Consider the following 25,338-nt stretch of genomic DNA (forward strand, 5'->3'; position numbering starts at 1 on the left):
TCATCCCCAGAGCTTTTAAAACATCTCATTTACAAAAAGGCGCTGAAAGTTGACAATTATGCCAAATATTATGACTCCTTTCAAGCATTATACTGTACATAAATTGAGGTTTGTTTATAAATGAATAGAAACAAGCAAAAAAGCCAATGTGATCAAGTGGTCAGAAGCATTAATCAACTGCTAGGAAAGGAAGTTACCAATCTGCATGGAATTTTCCAAGCAACAGTCTTAAGATTCTCTGCACAACTGTAAAATCTAATGCCGAAACCCACTGGTCTAATAAAAGGTATCATCTGAGCACCTGTAAGGAAACTTTTTTTCTGAGAATTACATTTTTAGAAAAACAGAGAATAATACCTGCTTGAATCTGCATTATCTTTCTCATGGTCTTAAGCTCTTGAAGAATGGCTTCCAATGCTGGCTGGCAATTACAAGTACAACAATTTGATCCAGAGGAGGAATTGGTTGCTGGAATTTCTCCTGAGGGAAAAATAGAGATGCAAACAAATATAAAGAAAAAGAACATTGTGACAGGATTTTAACATTGGTATGGCTTATTATCAGAAAGAAAAAACAAACAAACAACATGTCTACTGTGATACAATGATACAAAATGAAGATACATGTACTATTTTGTGGAGTCTGTACAAAAAAGCACACAGTATATGCACAGAGGGCCTCTTTATTGTCATCCTAATTCATAGTTAATAAGAATAGCATCAAGACTCGTTACAGTCATTTTATCACACACAAACAGCCCACAAAAATTCTTTTTCCCTATGACAATAGCCTTACAAAGACAATACATGTTCTTTAACAGAGACCTAACAAGTCTAAAATGGATTGAAAGTTGCATGTTTCTTTACAATGTTAATATTCTTTTTAAAAGCAGAGTGTTCTGTGCCCAGTTTTTGTGAAAAGAGAATTTCACAAAATTGGAAATACTTGAAATACTTCTCCATGATAATAACATCCTTCTTTCCAGGGTTCATTTTCAAGTAAAGTAGTTAAGGAAGTGGTATTCCCCATAGTAACCTATGGCCGCGAGAGCTGGACCATGAGGAAGGCTGAGCCAAGGATGATAGATGCTTTTGAACTCTGGTGCTGGAGGAAAATTCTGAGAGTGCCTTGGACCGCAAGAAGATCCAACCAGTCCATCCTCCAGGAAACAATGCCCGACTGCTCACTGGAGGGAAGGATACTAGAGGCAAAGCTGAAATATTTTGGGCACATCATGAGAAGACAGGAAAGCTTGGAGAAGATCATGATGCTGGGGAAAATGGAAGGAAAAAAGGAAGAGAGGCCGACCAAGGGTGAGATGGATCGACGGTATGCTTGAAGTGATTGGCTTGACCTTGAAGGAGCTGGGGGCAGCGACGGCCGACAAGGAGCTCTGGCGTGGACTGGTCCATGAGGTCACGAAGAGTCGAAAACGACTGAATGAATAAAGAAGAAGAAGAAGTTTACTTTTATAGGGATAGGGGAGTTGTTAATAGATTTATAGCCTGCTTGTCATAAAGTCTAAAAGATTCCAACACTTAACCCGACAGCTTAGAAATGCAGGCTTTGCCATCCTGAGCTAGGTATCAATTTCTGTATATAAAATCGAGGGCTAGGCAGATGTCTGTGGAGGTCTGTTTGTTTGATATCAGGCTGGACTCTGTTTAAAAAAAATGGTGGCATGCATGTTTAGTGCTGACCAGTAGGTTATGCAACAGCTTTAATGTCTTCATACATCTAATGACCAGATTGGGTAAGAGCAAACACTATTCGGTTTCCTTCTCTCCATGCAAGAGGCTCACAGAAAATAAAATAAAAAACTGACTTTCCACCTCTTCTTGTGGAAATGCTATGCCGCTTTGCACTCTGTCATATTATTTTAATATTTAGTTTTTGTATGTTTTCAACTGTATTGCCTTTTAAGTTTGAGGTGCTTTGGGTCTCAACTCTGAGAGAAAAGCAGTGTCACAATAACAACAACCTCCACCTTTATTTGAATGCTGCCTAAGGAAATTGGGAGTCGAGACATCGTAAACAGATACAGCTAAAACATACAAAAAGTGAACATTAAAATAGAATTAAACTATTCATGGTATTAAAACAATCAAATCTATAGAGAAAAGAATAAAATGCAATTAAGTTATTAAAAGTGTTCAGTTAAAAACAATATATCACCTGTTAGCTCATTCTTTAAAAACTGTCCATCTTTCAGAATACAAAGGGATTTGCCTGCTGATGAAAGGCAAGTAAAAATAGGGGTAATTCTGGCTTCCCTTGGAAAGGCGTTCCAGAGTCACTGAAAAGGCCCTCTCTCACATCCTCTGCCACTGTATTTGCAATGGTGATGGAAGAAAAAAAGAGCATCTCTTAAGCGTTTCAGAGCCTACACGACAGCCTGGATCAAGACTCTTAAAAGGTTCCCCATTTCTTCTCTCCAGCAATAAAGCATATGTATGATGCAACTTCTAAAACAGTGGTTCCCAAACTTTTTTTAAACCAGGGACCACTTGACCAGGGACCATTTGACCAGGGACCATTTGACTGGGGACTACTCTTTAATATTAGTACCAAAAGGGTTGAAAATCAGTTTTTGGTCAACTTTAGATTTGGTTTGGTTATTTGGGGTGCTGATTCAGAAAATTGCATTGGCTAGATCACATCAGCTCTAGTTTCTGATACAGAACATATGCCATCCAGTAGTCACCATCTGCTCACCCACAGAAAACCATATTTAATAATCTAGAGCTAATGTTCCCTGCATGTCTTGGGGACCTTATTTTAGGTCTCACGGCCCACTCCAGAGGTTGGGAACCACTGTTCTAAAAGGATAAAACACATGCTATCAATGCTTCATATAGAAGCATGTGTTTCATACAGATAGGGCAACAAAATCATTACTCAATCCAACAAAGTACTCAAGAATCAAAATTTAGATTTTTTTTCAACTGATTAAAAACTCCTTCTCACTTATTTTTTTGTTAGCAAATTGCAACATTTTTAAAACAGCTGATTTAATTATTCTGTATAATAAATATTGGCAAATTGTCTGCTAATGGGTAATACCTACTGCTTAAATTTCATTAGTGTAGAAAACCAAATGTGGCATCATTTTTATTTGGTACTGTCAATGCCAGAACTTGCTGAACTTGTGGCCCCCAGAAGCCCTAGCCAACTTGTCTAATGGCAAGGAATTCTGGGAGATGAAACCCAAAACACCTGGAGCACCACAAGTTTGATGCCACTGGTCTATGCTAAGAATAAATTGTGGCTGGGTACCAGCAAATAGGTCCATCAGAGACTGTAAAGCCACAGGCAACACCAAATTTTAACAAGGGACACTATGAGGAAGAATTGCATTTTACTTCAACTCTCCCAATGGAGAACAGCATTGTAATTGTTGTAAGCTGCCTTGAATCCCATTATTGGAAAAAAGACAAAAAGTGAATAAATAAAGAAGACAATAAAAATACCTGTCGCCACAGCTACACTCATTCTATACATCTCTGGCCTACAACAGAGCAACAATTGCAATGATATCGCTGCATTTTGGCTTGGCTCAAGATTTCAATTGCTCAACCATTTATTATTAAATATTCTAATTGGGAAACATTTTAGGAAAGTGTTGACACAAAACAAGCCTATATTCTAGCAAAAAACTGGCTACTTAGTCCTAGTCATTAGACATTAAAAAGCTATTTTTGCCCAATAATACTAACAAAATTTGAAAACAAATCTGTTCCTAGTTTCAAGGTGTTATTTCCTGTTTAATGTGAAGTACTTACTTTGAAAGTAGTTATTCTACTCTAGAAACTTTGTTTTTGCGGGACATCCTGCAGCATATTTTACTATAATTTTTCAATTAATATCTCATAGAGTTGCAACCAATTCAACATAATTTGTGGCAGCCACAAAAACAAAGTTTCTAGAGTAGAACAACTACTTTCAAAGTAAGTACTGCACATTAAACAGGAAATAACACCTTGAAACTAGGAACAGATTTGTTTTCAAATTTTTGCAGTTTAATAAAGCTTTTCCCTGTTTTTATGATAGAACCAATTAGGGAATAATATTTATAACCCAGTAAGAAAAATTATGTTGCATAGTGTAATATGCTGAAATAGCTGATTAGGCAGCTCTTTAGATTTGGAGACATATTTCCCATTAGGAAGTGGTATGGGAGTTTAGGGCCAAAAAATACCACTCCTCTAGGGGTATTTGTGGGCAAAAAGATGTCTTTTTAAAAACCCAGGGGATGTAGTGAGAGTGTATCCCTCCAAGATGTCTGGGAAGGCCAATGCAGCCCCTTACTAACAGTGATCTTGAAGATTATCAGACTTATATGAACATGATCCAGTATGAACATAAGAGAGACTTTTATGATAACAATCAACAGTGATTTTGCATATTTAAAAGGGCACCAACAGGAACATCTAATTTGGGGTTGCTTTTCCAATTAATTCTGCTCATAACTGTTCTGGGACTTTTTTTTAGCTACAAAATAAAATCTGCTAAGGTTGTGAAGCAGAGTATTTTTTGAAGTCTATCTTTTTCCAGTCTATTCTGTCCCTTCTGCCGCTAATAAAAAACATTTCGAATAAGGCTATGCTGCATTTTTTGTCTTGTAGAGAACTAATCTTAGCAAATAAACAGTATTTTATGAATTTGCCCGCTACCTTTCCGAGTGTTTAATATTCTGGTGAATAACATGATAAAATTTTGACAAAGCAAACACTGGAATAAATTCCTGCTCATCTTTTCTGCTACAGATATAATGCATTACTAATGAGGGTGTGCAGGTAGTGCAACTCCCAATTGAAAACCGAAGTGTTTGTTTTCCCACTGAGGCATAGGGGATTTACATTATAATTCCCATTAGTATTGATAGAAATTACCCATGTAAATCTATGCTATGTACGGTAAATGGAAAAAAGAGACCACCAATATTTCAAATCAAAAGCAGGGCTCTGCTAACTTCATACATATTTATGAACTTTTTTTAAAAAAAATCATTCTTTAAATGACTAAAAGCAAAACAAAACACATTACAGAAGGTTCTTACTTTATGTTCAAAGCATCACTTTTATCATTTTAAAGAACAAAGGCAATACTCGCTCTCATATATATGTATATATGATGTGTGTATATATAGGGATAAGAATAAACTATAAATGTAAGTGCTGAATTAAAGAAAAACTATTTGGATAGATGAGCTCTTAAGAACTAAGACTTGCTTTATACCTATTTCAGTCAATGTAATTTTCCTCAGGGTTGCACAGTAGCAGAAGCATTCAAAAATATTAACAAATTTCCTACCACAGATAGTTTGCAGGAAACTATCAAAACCAAGTTAAGGGGAAACACAGCTGTTAATATCCTTAGAGAGTCAACAATAAAGGCAATTTAGATCCCTTATCTGTGAAACAGACTTGCCAGTTTATATGTGCCTTCCCAATCTGGGTTTCTACATATATATTTTACTTCAATGGCTATCAGACCCTGCTAGGATTGTCAATAGCCAAGAATGTAGTCCTAAAAGTCTGAAGGACAACAAATTATGGAAGGATAGATGACATACAGTAGAGTAAGGCAAATACATAAACTATTTTTTGGTTTCAGGATTTAAAAAATGTTAAAAATAGGTGAGAGTGAAAGACATGAGAGAATTGTGTCATTGAGATTTCTCCTTCAAAACATGGCATAGGATATTCATACTTTATTTTAGCCCAAAATATTTTTAATGATTTTTTTAAAAAGTGGAAGTGAATGTGTTCAGATTTTATTTTGACAGGTTGGCAGAACGTCTAGAACAGTGGTTTCCAGAATCCCCAGGCAGCTTATCAGTGGTTAGGAATTGTGCGAGCTGAAGTCCAAAAGACCTGGATGACCAAACGATGGGAACCACTGTTTTTTTCTACCCCTGCTTTAAAGAACTAAGGAAAGTACAATTTTGTTTAGCTTAGTACTACCCGACATTTAATGAAAAATGCTTTCACAACTGCAAAGAAAGGAGGTAGCTTTGTAGTATAAGTCCCCCTTTCAGTTAAGGCCCAAAAGACAGCATTGGCTACTGCTACCCTTACTAGATCCAATCAGGCTCTACGCAGAGAGAGACCTAATCATCAGACTGACAATATCTTCTACCCTTCCTTGTGCAACATTGAGAACAGAATCATGTTGTACCTTTAAAAATATTTTAAGACATGTAGCATCACAAGGTAATTACTAATAACTAAATGAGCAGCAATTTATTTTGTAAGGCATATTTCATGCACACTAATCCACATTCTTACAGATACCTGTGACAATCCAGAAAATCATAGAATCATTGAATTGGAAGACACCACAAGGACTATCTAGTCCAACTCCCTGCCATGTAGGAACAGCACAATCAAAGCACCCCAACAAATGGCTATCTAGCATTTGTTTAAAAGCCTCCAAAGAAAGAGCCTCTGCTACCCTCCGAAGCAGTGAGTTCCACTGTTGAACAGCTCTTATGGCCAGGAAGTTCTTCCTAATGTTCAGGTGGAAATTCCTTTCCTATAATTTGGGCCCATTGTTCCATCCTAGTTTCCAGGGCAGCAGAAAACAAGCCTGATCCCTTTTCCTTATGACAGCCCTTCACATATTTAAACATAACTATCATGTCTCCTCTCAACCTTCTCTACTGTAGGCTAAACACATCCAGCTCTTTATGCCGTTCCTCAAAGGACATGGTCTTCAGACCTTTTAGTTCCAGCTTGTCAATACCTCTCTTGAATTTGTGATGCCCACCCAGAATTGTACACAGAATTCCTGGTGAGGTCTGACCAAAGCAGAATAGAGGGGCAACCATGACTTCCCTCAATCTAGATACAATACTTTTGATGCAGCCAAAATCCCATTGACTTTTTAAGCTGTGGCATCACATTGTTGGCTCATGTTCAACTTGTTGTCTACTAAAACTCCAATATCTTTTTCACATGTACTGTTGTTGAGCCAGGCGTCACCCATCCTGTATCTGTACATTTTTTTCCTGCCTAATTGTAGTATCTTACATTTCTCCTTGTTGAAATTCATTTTGTTAGTTTTGGCCCAGTTCTCTAACCTGTTACGGTCATTTTGAATTTGGATCCTGTCTTCTTGAGTATTAGCTATCCCTCCTGATTTGGTATCATCTGCAAACTTGATAAGAACGCTCTCTAAATCAGTAGTTCTCAACCTCTGGGTCCCCAGATGTTTTGGCCTTCAACTTCCAGAAATCCTAACAGCTGGTAAACTGGATGGGATTTCTGGGAGTTGTAGGCCAAAACACCTGTGGACCCACAGGTTGAGAACCACTGGTCTAAATCTTCATCCAGGTCATTAATAAAGATGTTGAAAAGCATCAAATGTCAAAGGAAAACTAGTATTTTATATTTAGCACTTTTAGAATAAACTGACAAAAAAAAGAAGTTCATTAAGAAGTTAACAGAAATATGGCAAGGGCATACTAAAAGTTGAATGGCCTAGCAATTAGTCAATTCAGTCAGCAATGGCCAAGTTTCTTGGCAAGCAATCTACAAGGCAAATTCAAAATATGGGATGGTGCCAGTTTAGTGCAAAGTATTGTATATATGTACCCTCTTATTTCATGTTTATCATGTTTTTTTCCACTCAACAGCAGAAACAACATGGGAAAAACAGGCATGGATATAAATACCTAGCTCTTGTTCTTGCTCCTGTCCAGACCGATGCATACAGATTAGAATAACGTTGGAACAAAATTAGCCATAATTTGACTAAAATTTCATTTGATTGTTTTCAGCTAATGTAATTCCCATCTATGGCCTTAAACAAAATACTTTTTCAGTGTATCAATAGTTCACTTTATATAAGATTTATACAACAGTCTCAAGATTTTTCACAGTGACTATTAGAATTTTGGAAAAAACTTTCTAATGTAACTTTTGTCTAATTAGTAAGTGAAAATAATTCAATACTATTTTGAACAAAAAACAAAGCAAACACATAATGCTTTAAATATGTAAATCATACCATTTGAGCCTATCGTTTTAGTTTGGTTTTGGAAGGTCTTGGAACGAGTTCCATATTGCCCTGAATAGTGGCTAGTTTGTGGAGATAAGTCATTCCAAGTTCCACTCTGAGACGAATGGGGGTTTGCTTGAGTTTCTACAGGAGTGTTTAGACGTTGAGCCCAGGCCAGTTCTAAATCCTGAGGTTCTTCCTTCAGTTTTTCTCCTTCTTTGCCAACGCGCTGATATATTCTTCCAGTGCTGTCATTCAGTAATCTTCTCATCCCTGTAATTTGTTTTTTAATTTCCCGGCTTTCATCTCCTAGGGAAAACAGAGACACAGTTATCACTGTAAATTAGCAAAAATGGTAATGATACAATTTACTATATTTCAGAGGACTCTGAGAATGTTTGCTTTCTGAAATGCATATGAACACTACAGATGCAGTTACATTTAATTCAACATGCGCAAAGTAGAATATAGTCAATCTTTGATGCATAGAAGTTCAGAAGCAGTGGGGACAAGAAAAATGCCTGTTGCTAATGAGAATTCAGCACATCTAAAAATAATTATGTACTTGGTATCATGTAAGTATTAATTTTATTTATGATCATGCTTATTTCACACTGAATGTGTATATGTTTGAAGCAGAATGTTGCCACTTTGCCCACTGAGGCGTACAAACACATTTCATTTGCCGTAGAGAAAGTGTCTAGCAAAGCTATCAAGCATTTTAAGCATGAGTGAAAACAGAGATTGAAAACAGACAGTATTCACACAAGATGAATTTCCTATATGGAAGTCATTTCCTTGTAGGAAAAATGTTCTTCCTCCACACATGTGGCTAGAAATAAGTGCAAACATAGATGCTGCTACTTTAGGAATCTTTCGTAGTGGCTAATCAGTCTATGAAACTTCTAGATGTAAAGAAAACAAAATGAAAAAAGAAATGAAGAACTGTTGTGACCACGGGACTCTTTTCTCTATTAAGCTCTATTCAAGAAGGTAGAATGTTGTGGGTAAAATCTATGCCTTTTTATCTCTTGTTCTGTCTTGTATTAATCTGTATATCTCTGAATTTCCAAAGTAATTTGCTAAGTACAGTAGAGTCTCACTTATCCAACATAAACGGGCCGGCAGAATGTTGGATAAGCGAATATGTTGAATAATAAGGAGGCATTAAGGAAAAGCCTATTAAACATCAAATTAGGTTATGATTTTACAAATGAAGCACCAAAACATCATGTTAGACAACAAATTTGGCAGAAAAAGTAGTTCAATATGCAGTAATGCTATGTAGTAATTACTGTATTTATGAATTTAGCACCAAAATATCACGATATATTGAAAACATTGACTACAAAAATGTGTTGGATAATCCAGAATGTTGGATAAGCGAGTGTTGGATAATTGAGACTCTACTGTAATATCACAAACTGTTATTTTAGTACAAAAAAAATGAGATGGAGTAAAGTGCTTTTTACACTTGAGTTGTGATTACTGAATTTTTTTGGCAGAAAACTGAGTAATTTTTTTAGGAGTCTCAAAGATGATATCTATATGTAGACTTTTAAAAGACATTGCATTTTTATGCTGAGTTGGGATTCCAAAAAATGAAATTGATATGATGGCCTTGGTCCTGATCTCAGCCATGCTTCTGAAGATAAGACCATCTACAGCTATATGATTTAATATGTTTGCCGAACTCTGATTTCCTAGGGTTTCCATAGATGAAGGCAAAATATCTCTTATAATTTTTCCCAGATCATTCGGACTTTACAGTTCAAATAAACATTTTGAATTATTCCTAGGAAATGATTCTACACTGTAGAGTTTAGTGAGACATTGGCCCTATTTGATAGAGAAAATCAAAGACCTTGTAAAACTTTAGCTCCTATAGCATTGAGCCGTGTCAGTTAAAAGTTGTTTCAAACTATATTACTGCCACGCTGCAGATGCACTGTAGTGGAGCCATTCAGGTATAATATCTATGTAGGATACAAGACTGGAGGCTATACAAGTTTGTATGTTCAACAAAAAGTCATCAACTGGCAATGCTTCAATAGCAAGTGTGAAACATTTACATAACATTTAAGAGTTAAATAAACCATGGCTCAATTCCAAATGTTTACTTAGGCGATCCCTCGTAGTTCGAGGATGATGGTCCTCCATTTTTTGGAAGAAGCCTGTGTGTGATTTTTTTTAATGTGTGGAGGTCGGTGCACGGCCGGTCAACACACAGTCTTCACAGATTGAGGTCTCAGCAGTGGTGTGATTAACACAACGAGAGTGGCTTCTCAGTCTGTTGCAGCCTTCTTCCGCCTTCACAGCCGTTGTAACATGTACCATGTTATCCTCCGCCTGCTCCGCCATTGAGGTCTTTGGGTCTTCGGATTGTTCTTGGTCTGGATCCTCCCCTGTGGCCACTCCTGGGAGTGTGTGACTCCTGTGGTTGTGCCCGCAGGTTCACTGGAACACGCAAGCCCCCTCACCACGTCAAGGTGACAATCCATTGAGAGGGTCCAAATGTTTATCCCACCTAGATTAGATTCACCAAATTAGTGGAATTCATATTAATACTGACTTGGTGATGCCTGTTGCTTTGGTGAGTCTACTCTAGTTCGGCGCCTGTGGAAGGCTACTTTAATCTTCCACAGTTGTCTACTCCAATCTAAAATGAAAAACAACACTAGCAAATACTCTGCATGTAGTTCCTAAATTCAATAGCATCTCCAGGTACTGCCTACACTGTTTATCTGAGTTACCCTAAAAGGTTTGATGGATTTGCACTTTGCCTTCACAAAAACACAGCCACAAAAGCACAATCCAGAGTTACAGACTTCATTTTCACATATAGCATTGATAAGTTAAAAAGTAGTATAACAGGAAGGGATCTCAAAACGCTTTCAAAAATGGTCTTTTCCATCTGCACTTTGGAACAATAGCTGACTCTGGTGTTCTTAAAATTATCTGATGTATCAGATTAGCTCCCCCCCCGCCCCCCCCAAATGTGCCAGGGAGTAACACCATATTTGTATTCACTCGCTACAACTGTTTCTTTCTTTATTTGCTGTGGACTGGCAACAAATGTCTCACAGACTGGTACTTGTTCATAGCCTAATATTTTGAGCAGCACCAATCTCCTCTGCTGTATCAGGATTGTACCACGGCATTTGATAGGGGCTTTTTTTTCGTGTTATGAGCAACCGGAGTTGCTTCTAGTGTGAGAGAATTGGCCATCTACAAGGACTTTGCCCAGATGTTTTGATGTTTTACCATCCTTGTGGGAGGTTTCTCTCATGTCCCCGCATGGAGCTGATAGAGGGAGCTCATCCACACTCTCCCTGGGTGGGATTTGAACCTGGCAGCTTTCAGGTCAGCAACCCCAACCTTCAAGTCACAAGGCTTTTATCCCCTAGGCCACCAGAGGCTAGGGTGTTCACATCTCCTACAATACTGTGACTGGAGTTTAACTTTACATGTGCTTAGAATAAAATAAGAGGATTCAAGGCCATGGGCTAGAAAACTGATTCATTTGCATCATTCCAGAATATTTATATCTTCAAAACATCTTGCCTTTATGCTAAACATCTTGAGGGGGAATATAACTGAAGAGAAACAGAGAGGAAAGAGGCAAATAAGCAATGTTCTTTCTTAGTCAGAAGAAATGCTTTCTGTTCTGGGAGTGGAGGAACCCAAGTGAAATTGGTCACAACCTGAGTTATTCCTTGAAACAAAGTATATTTTACTTAGAAGTATAATATGTTCATTCTAACAAGTCCGGGTCACCTATGTGGCCACTGTAATCTGAAGAATTTAACACTTCCAAAGACTTCTCAGAAGCAGTTCCATGTACAGTATTTTTTCAGGAAGAAAGGCTACATATGTCTAAATCACAGGTATATACTGCATGTTCTTTTCCTCTGGAGAATTGATACAGTTGTCATTTGCATGATTTTTGACAAAAAAGTGCTCTGAGCCTCTTGCACATCCATAAGCAAGACTGGATCTATGGGTTGAAAAAAGTTGCAAACCTGCAAACATGGTTCCTAGTATATATTAGGTAGGATAGGGATATAAACAGGGACATGAAGAAAAGTGTAATACAGATTTAGAATGTTGATGAAAAATTCTGCATTTCTGCCTTATAAGAATTGATACATGGAAATGGAATGGAATCGACAAAATATAATGTCTCCAGTCTCACCAATGACAGGCCAGACAGACAGACAGCACACTCAAAAGCATTTAAAATGTCAAAATCTCTGCCAGACACATCAAGAACCCTTGGCAAAGGTCACTGACCAAAATAGTTTTAGTCTGAAAAATAGGCTGAAAGCCAGGCTGAAAGTGATATAATCAATTCTTTCTTAGAATCTCAGGATTTGCTGTGCTACTACACACTCAGGAGTCTTATGCAGGAATGAGCATTTAACTTTGGGAACTACAGTCTTTAAGGCCTAAAGTAGTAGAATTACTCAATTGCTTTCTCCCAGGTATCCCAAATGAAAGATCTTCTCAGACATTTAACAATAAAAGATCCAGAGAAACAGAAAAGACTTTGCTTGCCATCAGGAAGAGAGTGGAGAGGTGGTCAACTCTGCTTTCCATAGGAGGGAAAGTCTGGCAGCAGCCACCAAGAAGGCTCTTTCCCGTGTATTCCCCCGCCCCCAAAGTATCTGTAACAAAAAGGTGTCCCCAAGGGATCTTAAAATAATCTTTCAAATGATTAAAACATATGAACATGTTTTAATTATTTGGAATACTATTTTAATTGATATGCATGTGTTTGTTTTTTTTACAGTTTTATAATATTGTGCTTTATTGGTATTGTTATTATCTGAATCTGACATTGAATTATTGCCATAGTTTGTAAGCTGCCCTGAGGGGATGAGCAGGGCAGGGTATAAGTACAATAAATAAATAATAAAAATAAATAAAACTTGTGCATTCTCATACAGAAAAATAATAGTCTTTTGGAAAATCTGAATCTAAGCTGTGACTCAACCTACAGCTAGTTCAAAACACACCAGTGAGATATATTTTTATCCCGTCTTTCGCATAATAAAGGGACTGTTGACTGACACACCATATAGACAGTACATAAGAGTCGTCTTAATGAAAATGTGCTGGCTATCACTCATCTCAATGCAACCCTGATGCTGACATTTGAAGCAGAGTCATATTGGGACTTTAATATTAGAAAGCAGCTCTGCGAGGTTTGCAGGAGGGCCCATTCCTCTCTACCTGCAAGGGCAATACAATGCAGGAGGACATGGGGAAATGACTTCTCAGCTGTGGCACTCCAGTTATGGAATGCCCCAGGCCCCCCAAGGGGTCTGACTGATGGAGAATCGATTTGTTTCCCAAGCAAGTCAAAGCATAACTTTTTACAAAATTGCTTTTATTAAAGGGCTTAAATTGCTTTTAAATGTATGTATTTTATACTGTTCAAACTATTTTATTGTCATAATGTAGAATTGGTTTACAATGTTTATTATTTTGTCTGTATTCCATCTTGAAATCCTATAACAAGGGGTGAGATATAATATTTTGACAAATAAATAAAAATATTAAAATTAATGTTGCATTCCAGTTGGCTTGGCTTTTTGTTCTGTTTATTAATTACGCTGGCTTACCAAATAGCTCAGTTACTGAAATAATGTAATAATGTATCTCCAATTATTTGAAAAAGAATCTGCATGGGTATGATTGTACCTACTTTACTGATACTTTGCATTATTCCTTTCCTGTCTATTTTTAGCCTTGCTATAGAAAGAGACATGGAGTGAAACAGCCACTGGATCAGCTGTTCACATGTTATGCAAAATGTAGTGTGGCAGGCCTCAGACTAGTATGGTCCATTTCTGCACACCTCAATACTTTCCATGACTTCTGGCAAATCATAAACTCATTAATGTTCAGCACACCACTAGAGGGAGAGGAGGACACAGGCTCCAGCCCTGCCCTTTACATTCCTGAACACCCTGCTTTGCCAAGAAAGGCCTGAAAGGAAATAGTAACTGCCTTCAAGTCAATATGGTTACACAGTTCCACTTGATCAGAAGCACTGATCTAGGACACTGCAGTACAAAGTTATAGTTTCACATACAAAGAAAGTCAAAGTGAGAACCAGAGCACGCAAATGTAGGGGAGAGGTGTGCAAGTCAGAGGACTGCAGAATTATAGTATGGTGTTATGTGCAAATATTCACACTGCATTTAATGGAGCTGTGTAGCTCCTCTTGCTGCTGTCCCTTTGTACAACTACACTGTTCAATAAAAATTGGAAAAAAATGTTCCTGGTTTGAAAGTGTTATTCCTGTTTAATTGTGCAGTACTTTGAAAGTATACTCCAGAAACTTAGCTTTTGTGGCTGCTATGAACTATGTTGAATTGATTGCGACTTGATGAGATATTCATTGAAAACCTATAGCAAAATTGCTGCAGGATGTCCCGCAAAAACAAAGTTTTTCCAGTTTAATAAACTTTTTCCATGTTTTTATGATAGAACCAATTAGGAAATGACATTCATACCCAGGAACAAAAATCATGTTACATAGTGATGTGGGTAGATAACAGCTACTAGTCACCTAAGAAACATACATATCTCCCCACCCAAGCTGTTGGAACACCACTTAGCAGGTTTTGTACTTCACATTTAACAGAACTGTAATGCCCTATGTAGTCACTTAAGAACTTTTTTTTTGGCATTTCTGGTTAGGAAATTAAAATGTTGGCAAAAACCCACAGCACAGTAGGGAAGTGGCTGCTGAGCAGATTCATAATTACATACTATATGGTTGACTTGTCCTGTTTGGTTTTGCTAGATTTAAGTTGACTGGAAGACTATTCTGTTTCATGAGACAGCAGAGGGGTGCCTGTCTTTCAACTAAGGATAGACCTCAAACGTTAATATAAAGATCACCTTCCCACAGGTGGGACAATAAATAATCTTTAAAAATAGTTCTGAAATTGGTAAAATGGGTGGTGTAGGAACACAAGTATAAATTACAACTAACAGCTTCATGGGGCCTTCAATGTGTTTCAAATAAGTCAGATTCTGCACTTAATCTCTCTCTCTCTCTCTCTCTCTCTCTCTCTCTCTCTCTCTCTCTCTCTCTCTCTCTCTATATATATATATATATATATATATATATATATATGGCTAAATATTAGGTTTCCAAAATAAATTGTACATTAATTCCTTCTCTGTCCGGCCAAAAAAAAAAAAAGCTTAACACTAAACTGTCATTTATAAAGCTTAATCTTTCCATGAAAAATATCAGCTAAGAGTCTTCAACTATTGAGAACAGGCAAATGTAATATTAATTCTTCCCTTTTGATGTTTGTTCAAATATTATTATACAGTAGAGTCTCACTTATCCAACATAAACGGGCCGGCAGATCGTTGGATAAGTGAATATGTTGGATAATAAGGTGGGATTAAGGAAAAGCCTATTAATCATTAAATTAGGTTATGATTTTACAAATTAAGCATCAAAACATCATGTTATACAACAAATTTGACAGAAAAAGTTCAACAGGCAGTAATGCTATGTAGTAATTACTGTATTTACGAATTTAGCACCAAATATCATGATGTATTGAAAACATTGACTACAAAAATGTGTTGGATAATCCAGAACATTGGATAAGTGAGTGTTGGATAAGTGAGACTACTGTATTTGCATTGTTGAAAATGCAATTTAAAAAAGAGAGTAAAACTCTGAAAGCCTCAAGTTCCTCTATGGCTCTGAGCAAATCTAACTAGGAAAGAATTTCTTGTTTACCCACCCAAGCTTCCCAAAACTACAAAACATCATCCAGAACCTTTATGAAGCATTTGCAACCTAGTATCACTAAGGTTTTGAAGGTTTGCCATTTTCAGGTGGACAGATGGTCCAGTTTCAACTTTCTGTGGGCAAAATAAGGCCACTCAGATCTCACCTACATTCTGCCACACTGTCAAGGGCAGTCAGGGATTACTAGAGATTGCCAGTTTGTTTCTGGACACAATTCAAAGTGCTGGTTATGACTTTTAAAGCCCTATACAGCTCAGTCCAGGCTATTTGGCTGACCGCATCTCCTCGTACGAACCTGCCTGGGCCCTGAGATCTTCAGGAGAGACTCTTCCCTTGGTCCCACTTCCAACACAAGCTCAGTTGGTGGGAATGAGAGAGCGGCCTTCTCAGTGGCTGCCCTTTGACTCTGGAACTCTCATGGAAACTTTAATGCCCCCCCCCCCCCGGCGCAATCCTTTCGGCAGCAGGCTAAAACCTTTTTATTCAGGCAGGCTTTTAAAGAAGGCTTTGAAGAATAAGTCAGGGTGCTGTGGTTTAAAGTTTGAATATGTTTTAATTGGTTTTTATGGATTTTAACGGTGAATGTTTAATACCATTAATATTCAATTTTGTTTTAAAGTTTGTATATTTGCATAGATTTTAAATGGTATTTGAATGCTTTTAATATAAACCACTTTGTGTCTCTTTTGTGGAGAGAAAAAGCAGAGTATAAATAAACATAATACAGTAGAACCCTACTTATCCAAGTTTTGTTTATCTGACACTCCGTATTATCAGAGGCAAAGGCCCTCCCCCGCTCGCTCTCTCACTCACCCCGCTGGGTCCAGGTGCTGCCGGAACACAGCCGGGTGAGTGAGCGAGGTACGGAGGGTGGGCGAGTGAAGGAGGGCAGCAAAGGCCCTCCGTCACTTGCTCGCTCCTTCGCCAGGCCGGGTCCTGGTGCTGCCGGGACCCGGCATGGCAAAGGAGCCGAGGGATGGAGGTGGGCGAATGAAGGAGGGTGGCAAAGGCCCTCTGTCGCTCACTCGCTCTCTCACTCACTCACTCACTCACTCACCCTGCCAGGTCCCGGTGCTGCCATCGCCGCTGCTGGGATCAGGCCTGGTAAGTGAGCGAGGGGGGGAGGGGGGGCGAGCGAGCACCCACCCTGTTATCTGTCAGTTTCGCTTATCCGTCATTCTGCCCGCCAGTTTATGACGGATAAGCGGGGCTCTACTGCAATAACAACCACAACTACTGCTACACCCAATAACATTTTTGACTGGGAAAAATCCTCCAACTCTGTTCATCTAATATGCTTTATCTGGCCAGGATGGACTTATCTGGGATGTGCAAAACTGTCATTACACAATCAAATCACAACTTCTAGCCATTTTTAATACTGTAATTTGGATGGAGGCAGATGGATAGTGCAGAAATGACTGCAAATTTCTAAAACAATATATAGTTAAACACAAATAGCTCACTTATCTTCAATTTGAACTACATTGTGAAAAACCCAACAACAATAACTAAACAACTGTTTAAATTATTTTTGTATATTGTATATTCAATTATTTAATTGAAAAAATACCAAGACTGGCGATTTTAATCTTAAATCAGTCTTGCTGATAAAAATGAAGAGAGAGAGAGATTTCTAACTATTTTTAACTAGCCCTTCTCTAGGTATGTATGTCACAGGGCAACATAAGAAGTGGATCTGGCAACCTAGTCATCTGGTCTGTTGCTACATAGATCTAATCCAGCATGGCTCATCTTAGGTTGTTATGCTTAAGCTGATAAAAGCAAGGTCAATTTAGTTACAGACAGAGAGTTATAGATTCACTGAAAGCTGCATCTACGCATGTTTCTTACAAGTTACAGACAACACAAACTTCAATCTTATATGACTTCCATTCATTTTGAATGGACATGTGTAGGACATGTGCTGAGGTGTTGGACTGAAGTAGGTTATAGATTAATGCAAATTGGGCAAGAACAATTTTACTTTGTAGAATACACTAGATATTTTACATTTTCAATGTAGCTGACACTACAAATGTAGTGTCAGATCTCCAACATAATCCAACGAATAGTTCCACCACACTATTTGCTTGCTATCTGGTTTGAGCAGTCACTTCAGTCGAAAGACAGTTTTGTTTTCATTCCACTGAATTGAATGGTGTTTAACTCCCATCTAGTCATTTTCTTCATCTAGAATCATGTTTTGTTGCATAATTCACATAGATCTACAATCATAAGGTGGTTATTTTACAATATTGTCACCTGATGAGTTCTAAGCAATATCTCCAAGTGCTATATTATCCAACTACTATATTATTTTCAATTGCTAAAATAGCAATACTTTATGAGGCAGTTGCTTGCCATTTTTTCCCAAAAAAACAAAAATCTGCCAGCTACTCAGGACAAATATTCCAACATGTGCTTTTCTGGCTCTTGACATTTAGGTTTGAAGAATATCCTTGATTTTATACCTGTGGACATGGGGCATTCTTATACTAAACACGCATTAGAATTCAGACTTGGGTCTGAAAGCACATTCAGTGACTCAGTGTTTTTTTTAATCTGCCTTGGTGACAGAAGACAAGGAACACTAGACAGCACAAGATCAAGCAGCTACAGAGAGGGCTCTGAGTATCTTTATTTCAATATTACACCTTATATACTGCATGTCCTTTCACAAAAAATGTGTGAGAGAAGCTGGTTAGGCCAATTCCAGCCTATGCAATCTTTGTTAAATTCGGGGTGGGTGGGGGTACATTTGATGAAACAGATGGCAATGTTATCTCTGACCAGGACTTCTGATAAAATGCCCTGATTATGATTAAAAGGACTGCCTTGGGGACTTTTCAGGCTGCAATTCGATACCCACTTGACTGGGAGTGTGCATCAATGAACTTACTTAGTACTTACCATTGAACATACATGTAAAAGATTGGGCTGTGAATTGTATACAGTCTTTCCTCACTGCAAGTCTATTTTGCTTATTCTACCTTGACAAAACAAAGTTATTACTCTGTCAAAGTCTAATTCATCAAAACAAAAGTGCTGTAAAACACACAGGCACCTGCACTACAGCATATTTCAGTCCCTTTTTATATCAGTCATAAACATCTCTGCTTTCAGCACCTCTTCAAAATAAATGCACAGCAAAGACTGCATGCAGTGTAGCATTCAATTTTATGAAACCATAAAGTTCATCATTCTTAATTACACAGATAAATGACTCATCACACATTTTGTTACCAGGATGGCATAATTAGTTTTCTGCATTAACCTTTCAAAATCGGGATCTGAATTCATTGTAAAAAGTGTTTACAAAACCTCTGCATTTCCCCATGCTTACTAAAAGCAATGTATTCCACAAAAGGCAGAAGAAAATGTAAGCATGAAGACTATTCAGAAGTACAAAGTATATTTCAAAGTTATAGGACATGGTAGTGAAGGGTAGTTGAAAGAACAGCTCCATGGAGGTTTGTTGGTGGGTCAGATAATCTAATTCCATAAATTATATGTTTATATAATTGTTAACATAAATATTCAAGAATATGACTACAGTAGAGTCTCACTTATCCAACATAAACGGGCCGGCAGAATGTTGGATAAGCGAATATGTTGGATAATAAGGAGGGATTGAGGAAAAGCCTATTAAACATCAAATTAGGTTATGATTTTACAAATTAAGCACCCAAACATCATGTTATACAACAAATTTGACAGAAAAGGTAGTTCAATACGCAGTAATGCTATGTAGTAATTACTGTATTTACAAATTTAGCACCAAAATATCACGATGTATTGAAAACATTGACTACAAAAATGTGTTGGATAATCCAGAACACTGGATAAGCGAATTTTGGATAAGTGAGACTCTACTGTATTTGATGCCTTTTTATGTGTATATGTACTAGATGTATTCAATTTTAAATAATATGATTAAAAGCTATGTGTTTAAATCCAAATGGTAGTCCTGAATTAAAATTAATGCAAATTAATACTGATTATTTCTGCAAGGACTCATCTATACAATGCAAGGCATCGTTAAATCCCAGTGAACGCTGAAATAACTGGTTTTTCTGCAGAGGATAATTTCTGAATCATTCAAACTGAGACAAGTTTTTTAAAAAATAAACAAAAATAATTCTGAATTGCTCCACAATATTGCAAGTATGAAACCAGCAGGAATACTGAGATACAAAGGGACAGAATCATAGCAGGCGCAATAATGGAAACAATTAGTAATGCCATGATGAAGTACTATCAAGTTTCCATTTGTCAAAATGTAATATTTCAGTATATTCCTTGCACATTTTGGACAGCTGATTTAATTTAATTTTGCCATGGATAAGAAAAGTGACATGCTTGCAGAGGTGAAGGGACATTAAATTAAGACAAGACATTAATCCCTTCCACAGCTAAAGCAAAACCAAACAAATAGTGGCTTCCTGGAAATTGAATTTCTGTTACCCAGATGTCAAAGATGTAATACCCCAATTACACAAACTATTGCCAGTGAAGCATCCTTGCAAATATGCAATGTAAATGGGTTGAGCACAGAGTTGCAAAACTGCACAGTCAGCATCTGGTTCTCTGGGTGAGTGATAATTAGCACTATGTGTAGACGCTAATAAACATTTAGGTCTCAAATTACAACATTTTGAGCAATGTTAATAAAAGATACGCTTGCTATCTGCAAAACAGAAAGACTTTGGGGGAAAAAAGCCCTATTAAACAATGGCAAACACTTCCTGTGTGCCTGCAGTAATTCTCATGCACCCACCACAAATGTGGCATTTAGAAATCAATCAAGACAAGAACATACCTAAATAAAACGGTTGCACTTCTTTGGCCTCCCCATTAACATCATTACTGTAGTCAGAAATCTTGTATTGCTCATGATGATAGTCTGGAATTAAAATAAGGAGGCAAATTAGAAATCAAGTGATCTGGAAAAAATGAACACTGAATATGTGGCTGCAATTTTACCTTCTAATCTACCAGTGTATATGCTATTTTATTACAAGCACAGCACATCAGTAAAAGAAAACATGTCTTGCGTCTGCCCTTTCTGAAAACAAATAAAGCCCTCTACATATGCTGAAAACATTTAACCAAAATATTTTATACATTTTAGCAAACAGCTATGTCCAGCTTTGTTTGTGATGTTCATTTCCATGTAAATGTAAAACACCACATGCCAGCTATCTGGGATTTTGTCTTACAGAATGCTTCTGAATTTTAGTCAGAAATGACAGGTTTGCCATCTTTATAGATCAATATAGACTTGTCTCACAATAAAAGTACTGGGAAATGCAAGTAATAACCTTTTAGCTCTTTGGCCTTTTATCTGGGAGGACTGCCAATGAATTCTAATGGGAACATATCTGGCTTGATGAATTGAAATTAATAGCACTTTCAAATGAAACTGAATACAGACAATGAATGTAGATGCTTTTTTATCACACATACTGAATAAGTAAGAATAAACTTGCTTATATGGAGGCACTAGAGAAAGAGGATGTATGACAGCATTTATAGAAAAACATCTATTTGGAGAATTTGTTTCTGACACTACCATTGGTACTTTGTATCATTGTTGGCCCCTGGTGGCACAGTGCGTTAAAGCGCTGAGCTGCTGAACTTGTGGACCAAAAGGTGCCAGGTTCAAATCCTAAGAGCGGAATGAGCGCCTGCTGTTAGCCCCAGCTCCTGCCAACCTAGCAGTTCGAAAACATGCAAATGTGAGTAGATCAATAGGCACCGTTACCTTCCGGCGGGAAGATAACAGCACTCCATGCAGTCATGCTGGCCACATGATGTTTGAGGCGTCTACGGACAACGCTGGCTCTTTGGCTTAGAAATGAAGATGAGCACCAATCCCCAGAGTCGGTCACGACTGGACTCAATGTCAGGGGAAAACCTTTACCTTTACTACATCTGATCCAGGTTTAAAATTTAGGAAGCCCGAGGAGTAAAATCTATTATATACTGTGGAACTGTTATTGAACAAGTATTTTATATTGGAGGTACTTTACTGGAATCCCAAAATGTGCCTAGTTTATTGAGAACCCATATCCTCTAGTACACAGAGCAACTATGGTCTTCCAATTGCCTCTTGACTACGATTTACAACCACTTCAGTCAACACAGGCAATGGCAAGGGATTATGAACTGTGATGTTATCCAAACGCTTCTGTATAGCTACAGTTGCTTACTTGTGCTCTATGCAAACATATCTGAGGAATTATATGAAAGCTTCTTAACCCCAGTTATGAGAAATCCATTCCCTTTCTAAAGAGAAATTAAAGGATGGAGAAAGTGGTGGAGAAAACCTCTCCCTACTACATGACTTTTCCACTTTTCAAACTGTGATGCACCGAAATCTGTCCAAGGCAGGATTACAATCTACTACATTCATTTTTTTTTGCACCTGTCCTGCCGACCTCACCAAAACAAGCAATATTGGGCAAACTGATGGATTGTGCCTTGGAAGACTCATGCAATACTTTCAAATCTACTAGAAGTCTATATGCTTGAGGGGAAAATATTATGCAAATACTTCTACACCTCATGTTTTGTAAGAACAATTTGTATGAAACATCCACAGGAAAAGAGCTCATGCATTTTGATACAATGACCATGTCAATAGATGCACAATTGTGACACCATGGAAAATAAATAAGTGATCGGAAAAGATTGGGCTAACAGAGCAGAATGGCTCTACAGGAAAAATAGGGCAACAACAACAACAACAACAAAAAGCATAAAGACAGTGTAAGGATTATGAGAAAAAAGTTATTCATTCAAATATTTCATCAGCATCAGGTCTTGAGGCAAGTAACTCTTTTGGTAATTCATCTCAATTACAACGTTTTAGCCATAATACTGGAATAACAACAGCAAAAGTAGAACTATTTCATTTGGACTACAACTGGAACTTAAAAGTTTTTCCAGATGTTACAATGCAGGGAATTCTTGTGAAATTCAATATTCTCTGCCTAAGAAAGAAGCTGTCTGGATCTCAAAGGAAGTTACTTTCCTCTTGCTAATGAACTGAAATTTTATTACCTGTCTTTTATTGCCCTTGTTCCTAGTCCCCACATGACTAAGACAAGAGAAACAACATTGGAGACAAAATGTAGGTCTCTAAAAAGTCACTTTTCTTCTCTACATGACTCTTAGCATCTTTGCTTGAAAGAGAAACCAACGAAACTTGCATTATGTATTTCTGAATTTTAGTTGTCCCAATTAAGACTTGTTTTGTAGATTTTGTTGTATTTTTCTGCATGACCAACATTGGCTACCCCTAAATATGTATCCTGCCTAACTGAGGTGTTTCCAGAACTGAGATAAAGTCAGAAAATATACCACATAATCACCAGATTTTAAGTTCCAGGGATTTGAAACAGAACAATAATTCTGGACACATTTACTAGGAAGTGTATTCAACTACTTTAAAAAATAATTTATGGAAAACATGAAAAGTACAGCCCCAAATATTTTTACAACCCGGCACTAAGCAAATTTGCTTAGTGCTATTGCATTAGAAAAAGAGCTGGCCGTAAGTAAGATTTGGAAGATGTTGTGCCTAAAATACGATGTGTACATGTATTTGAATCTTCCAATTTTCTGAGAACTGGCTGTTCCTTCTAATTGCTTGAAATGTCATATGGCCCATTCCTCTGTATCAAAATGCCTGCTATTATAATGAATAGGGTGTGTCTAAATATAAGCTTTCAGAAATTTATGGGGGTGGGTCAAAAGATCTCCACTCTGAACACAATTTCCAAAATTTCCCAAGTTAGCAGACATGGCCAAAATTGACAATGAAGTTGAACTATGGAAAACATCCATTAAAAAGTATGGAAAAATAACAATAGCCTATGCTCCCAATATTTCATTAATTAATGACTGCTAAAGTCAATACATAAGACATGAGTTTGAATAAATTTTGAGTTGTCTCTCAACTAGAAGACAAACAAAAGCTAAATGCACCACACAATGCTTGCAGAGCTTCACTATGCTTTAGTTAATGATGAAGTTTTAAACCCAAGCACACACCTATTTCTCACACAGGAAAAACCTTAACTTTAAAGAAAATGTAGTATTTGGAGCTATATCCTGAAAACAAATATTTCTAGAGTACAGGTTCCTCCACCAGATCAGTGCACTAACTCAAAACATGGGCACCTTGAGAGGCCTTTGTATCTTAACTCCCACGCCAAATACATATAACATCATGCCACTATTCAATCCACTTCCCACATACTGCACCACAAATGCCGTGGAAGATCTAAAATTAAACATAGGCTCTGATAGTACTGAAACCTACCACACACAAAATCCCACAAAACCAGATTTGAAGTGCAGTACTTTGCATAGGAGGCCTACTTTTCCGAACTCAGTGAAACTGATCTGCATTGAGAAGGAAACTGTGTTGGGTTTAATAAGCTTAATCCCAGGTAAGCCAGATATATAGGATTCCAGTTGTAAAGATGTCATAACTTGCGGGTGAAGGCTGTACCCTTAGAAGCAAATGTTCCTTCTTTTCTAATTGAAAATTAGAAATTAGCAATTCCTTCTCATGCAAATCTTCCCTCAAAACTAAAATCCAACTGTAGGTTGAGCATGAGCAACAACAATGAAATCTATGCTAATACTGTGCTACCCTACTCATTAGCATCCCAATCTGGAAAGGAAATAATCACACTTCCTTCACTTCTGAAACAGCTTCAAGTCATATAATATGGAGTCATAATGGCCTACAATATCAGAGACTGGAATACACCTCTATACTTGGATTGGAAGTTCAAGTGGATAAACACTTCCTTTTTTCCTCGGGATTTCAATTTCCCAACCTAAAGACTCAAGTATGTCTAATGTGAGTACTTGGGGTAGGTTGGTTATTTATTTATTTTACATCCAGCCTTTCTCCCAGAGTTTTTTAAAAAGTAAAGTAGAAAATGAAATAAGCAATGAAAATCACTGGCTGAGATTCTGCATTGTTGAACATAATTACAACAATAAAGCTCTGTCACTGTAGTTACATCTGACATTAACCCTAAAAAGCTTACCATTTCACTCTGGAAATGGTTTCTGGGATATTACAGATCGGGGTGCTAGGAAATGGCATTTGTAGTGCTCTCCCAGCTGCAGAGCATGTCAAGAACTGGCAGCTGGAGAGACAATTTGCGGTCCTGCCACAACTGCTTACCTAGGAGTACTCTTCTATGTCCAATGACTAGGAGAGTACTGCAAATACCATTCCCCAATTCCCTGATCTGTGGTGCCTCAGAAATCTTTTGACTGAAAAATTGAGTCTGGGGGCATGTAACAGCTTATAACTTTAAAAATGAATCCCATAACAGTTAGGACATAATAACTCCAGCTTGTGATCTTTTAACTACTGAAGAAGACTTAAAAGAATTAAAAATGTAATAGTGAAGACATAGTACAGCAGAACTCCTTCAAAGAGTTTTCTGGATCAGGTAGTTAACAACTAAAGGCCTGCCTAAGTTCCAATCCAAGTATAGAGAAGAGGT

At 37.5% G+C, this 25,338-nt stretch overlaps 1 protein-coding gene across 2 annotated transcripts in view; it reads right to left on the bottom strand.

The window, feature by feature from the left end:
• Positions 1 to 25,338, bottom strand: part of bend7 (BEN domain containing 7) — a 64,803-nt gene that overhangs the window by 33,595 nt on the left and 5,870 nt on the right. For both annotated transcript variants that reach the window (XM_062983563.1, XM_008111465.3), the window contains exons 2-4: positions 20,619 to 20,702; positions 8,014 to 8,313; positions 358 to 480 (exon numbers count right to left, since the gene is read on the bottom strand). In XM_062983563.1, coding sequence (XP_062839633.1) covers positions 358 to 480; positions 8,014 to 8,313; positions 20,619 to 20,702 — 507 coding nt within the window. The remainder of the gene's footprint in view (positions 1 to 357; positions 481 to 8,013; positions 8,314 to 20,618; positions 20,703 to 25,338) is intronic.

This window comes from Anolis carolinensis, chromosome 5, assembly GCF_035594765.1.
Source record: "Anolis carolinensis isolate JA03-04 chromosome 5, rAnoCar3.1.pri, whole genome shotgun sequence".
Taxonomy (NCBI): domain Eukaryota; kingdom Metazoa; phylum Chordata; class Lepidosauria; order Squamata; family Dactyloidae; genus Anolis; species Anolis carolinensis.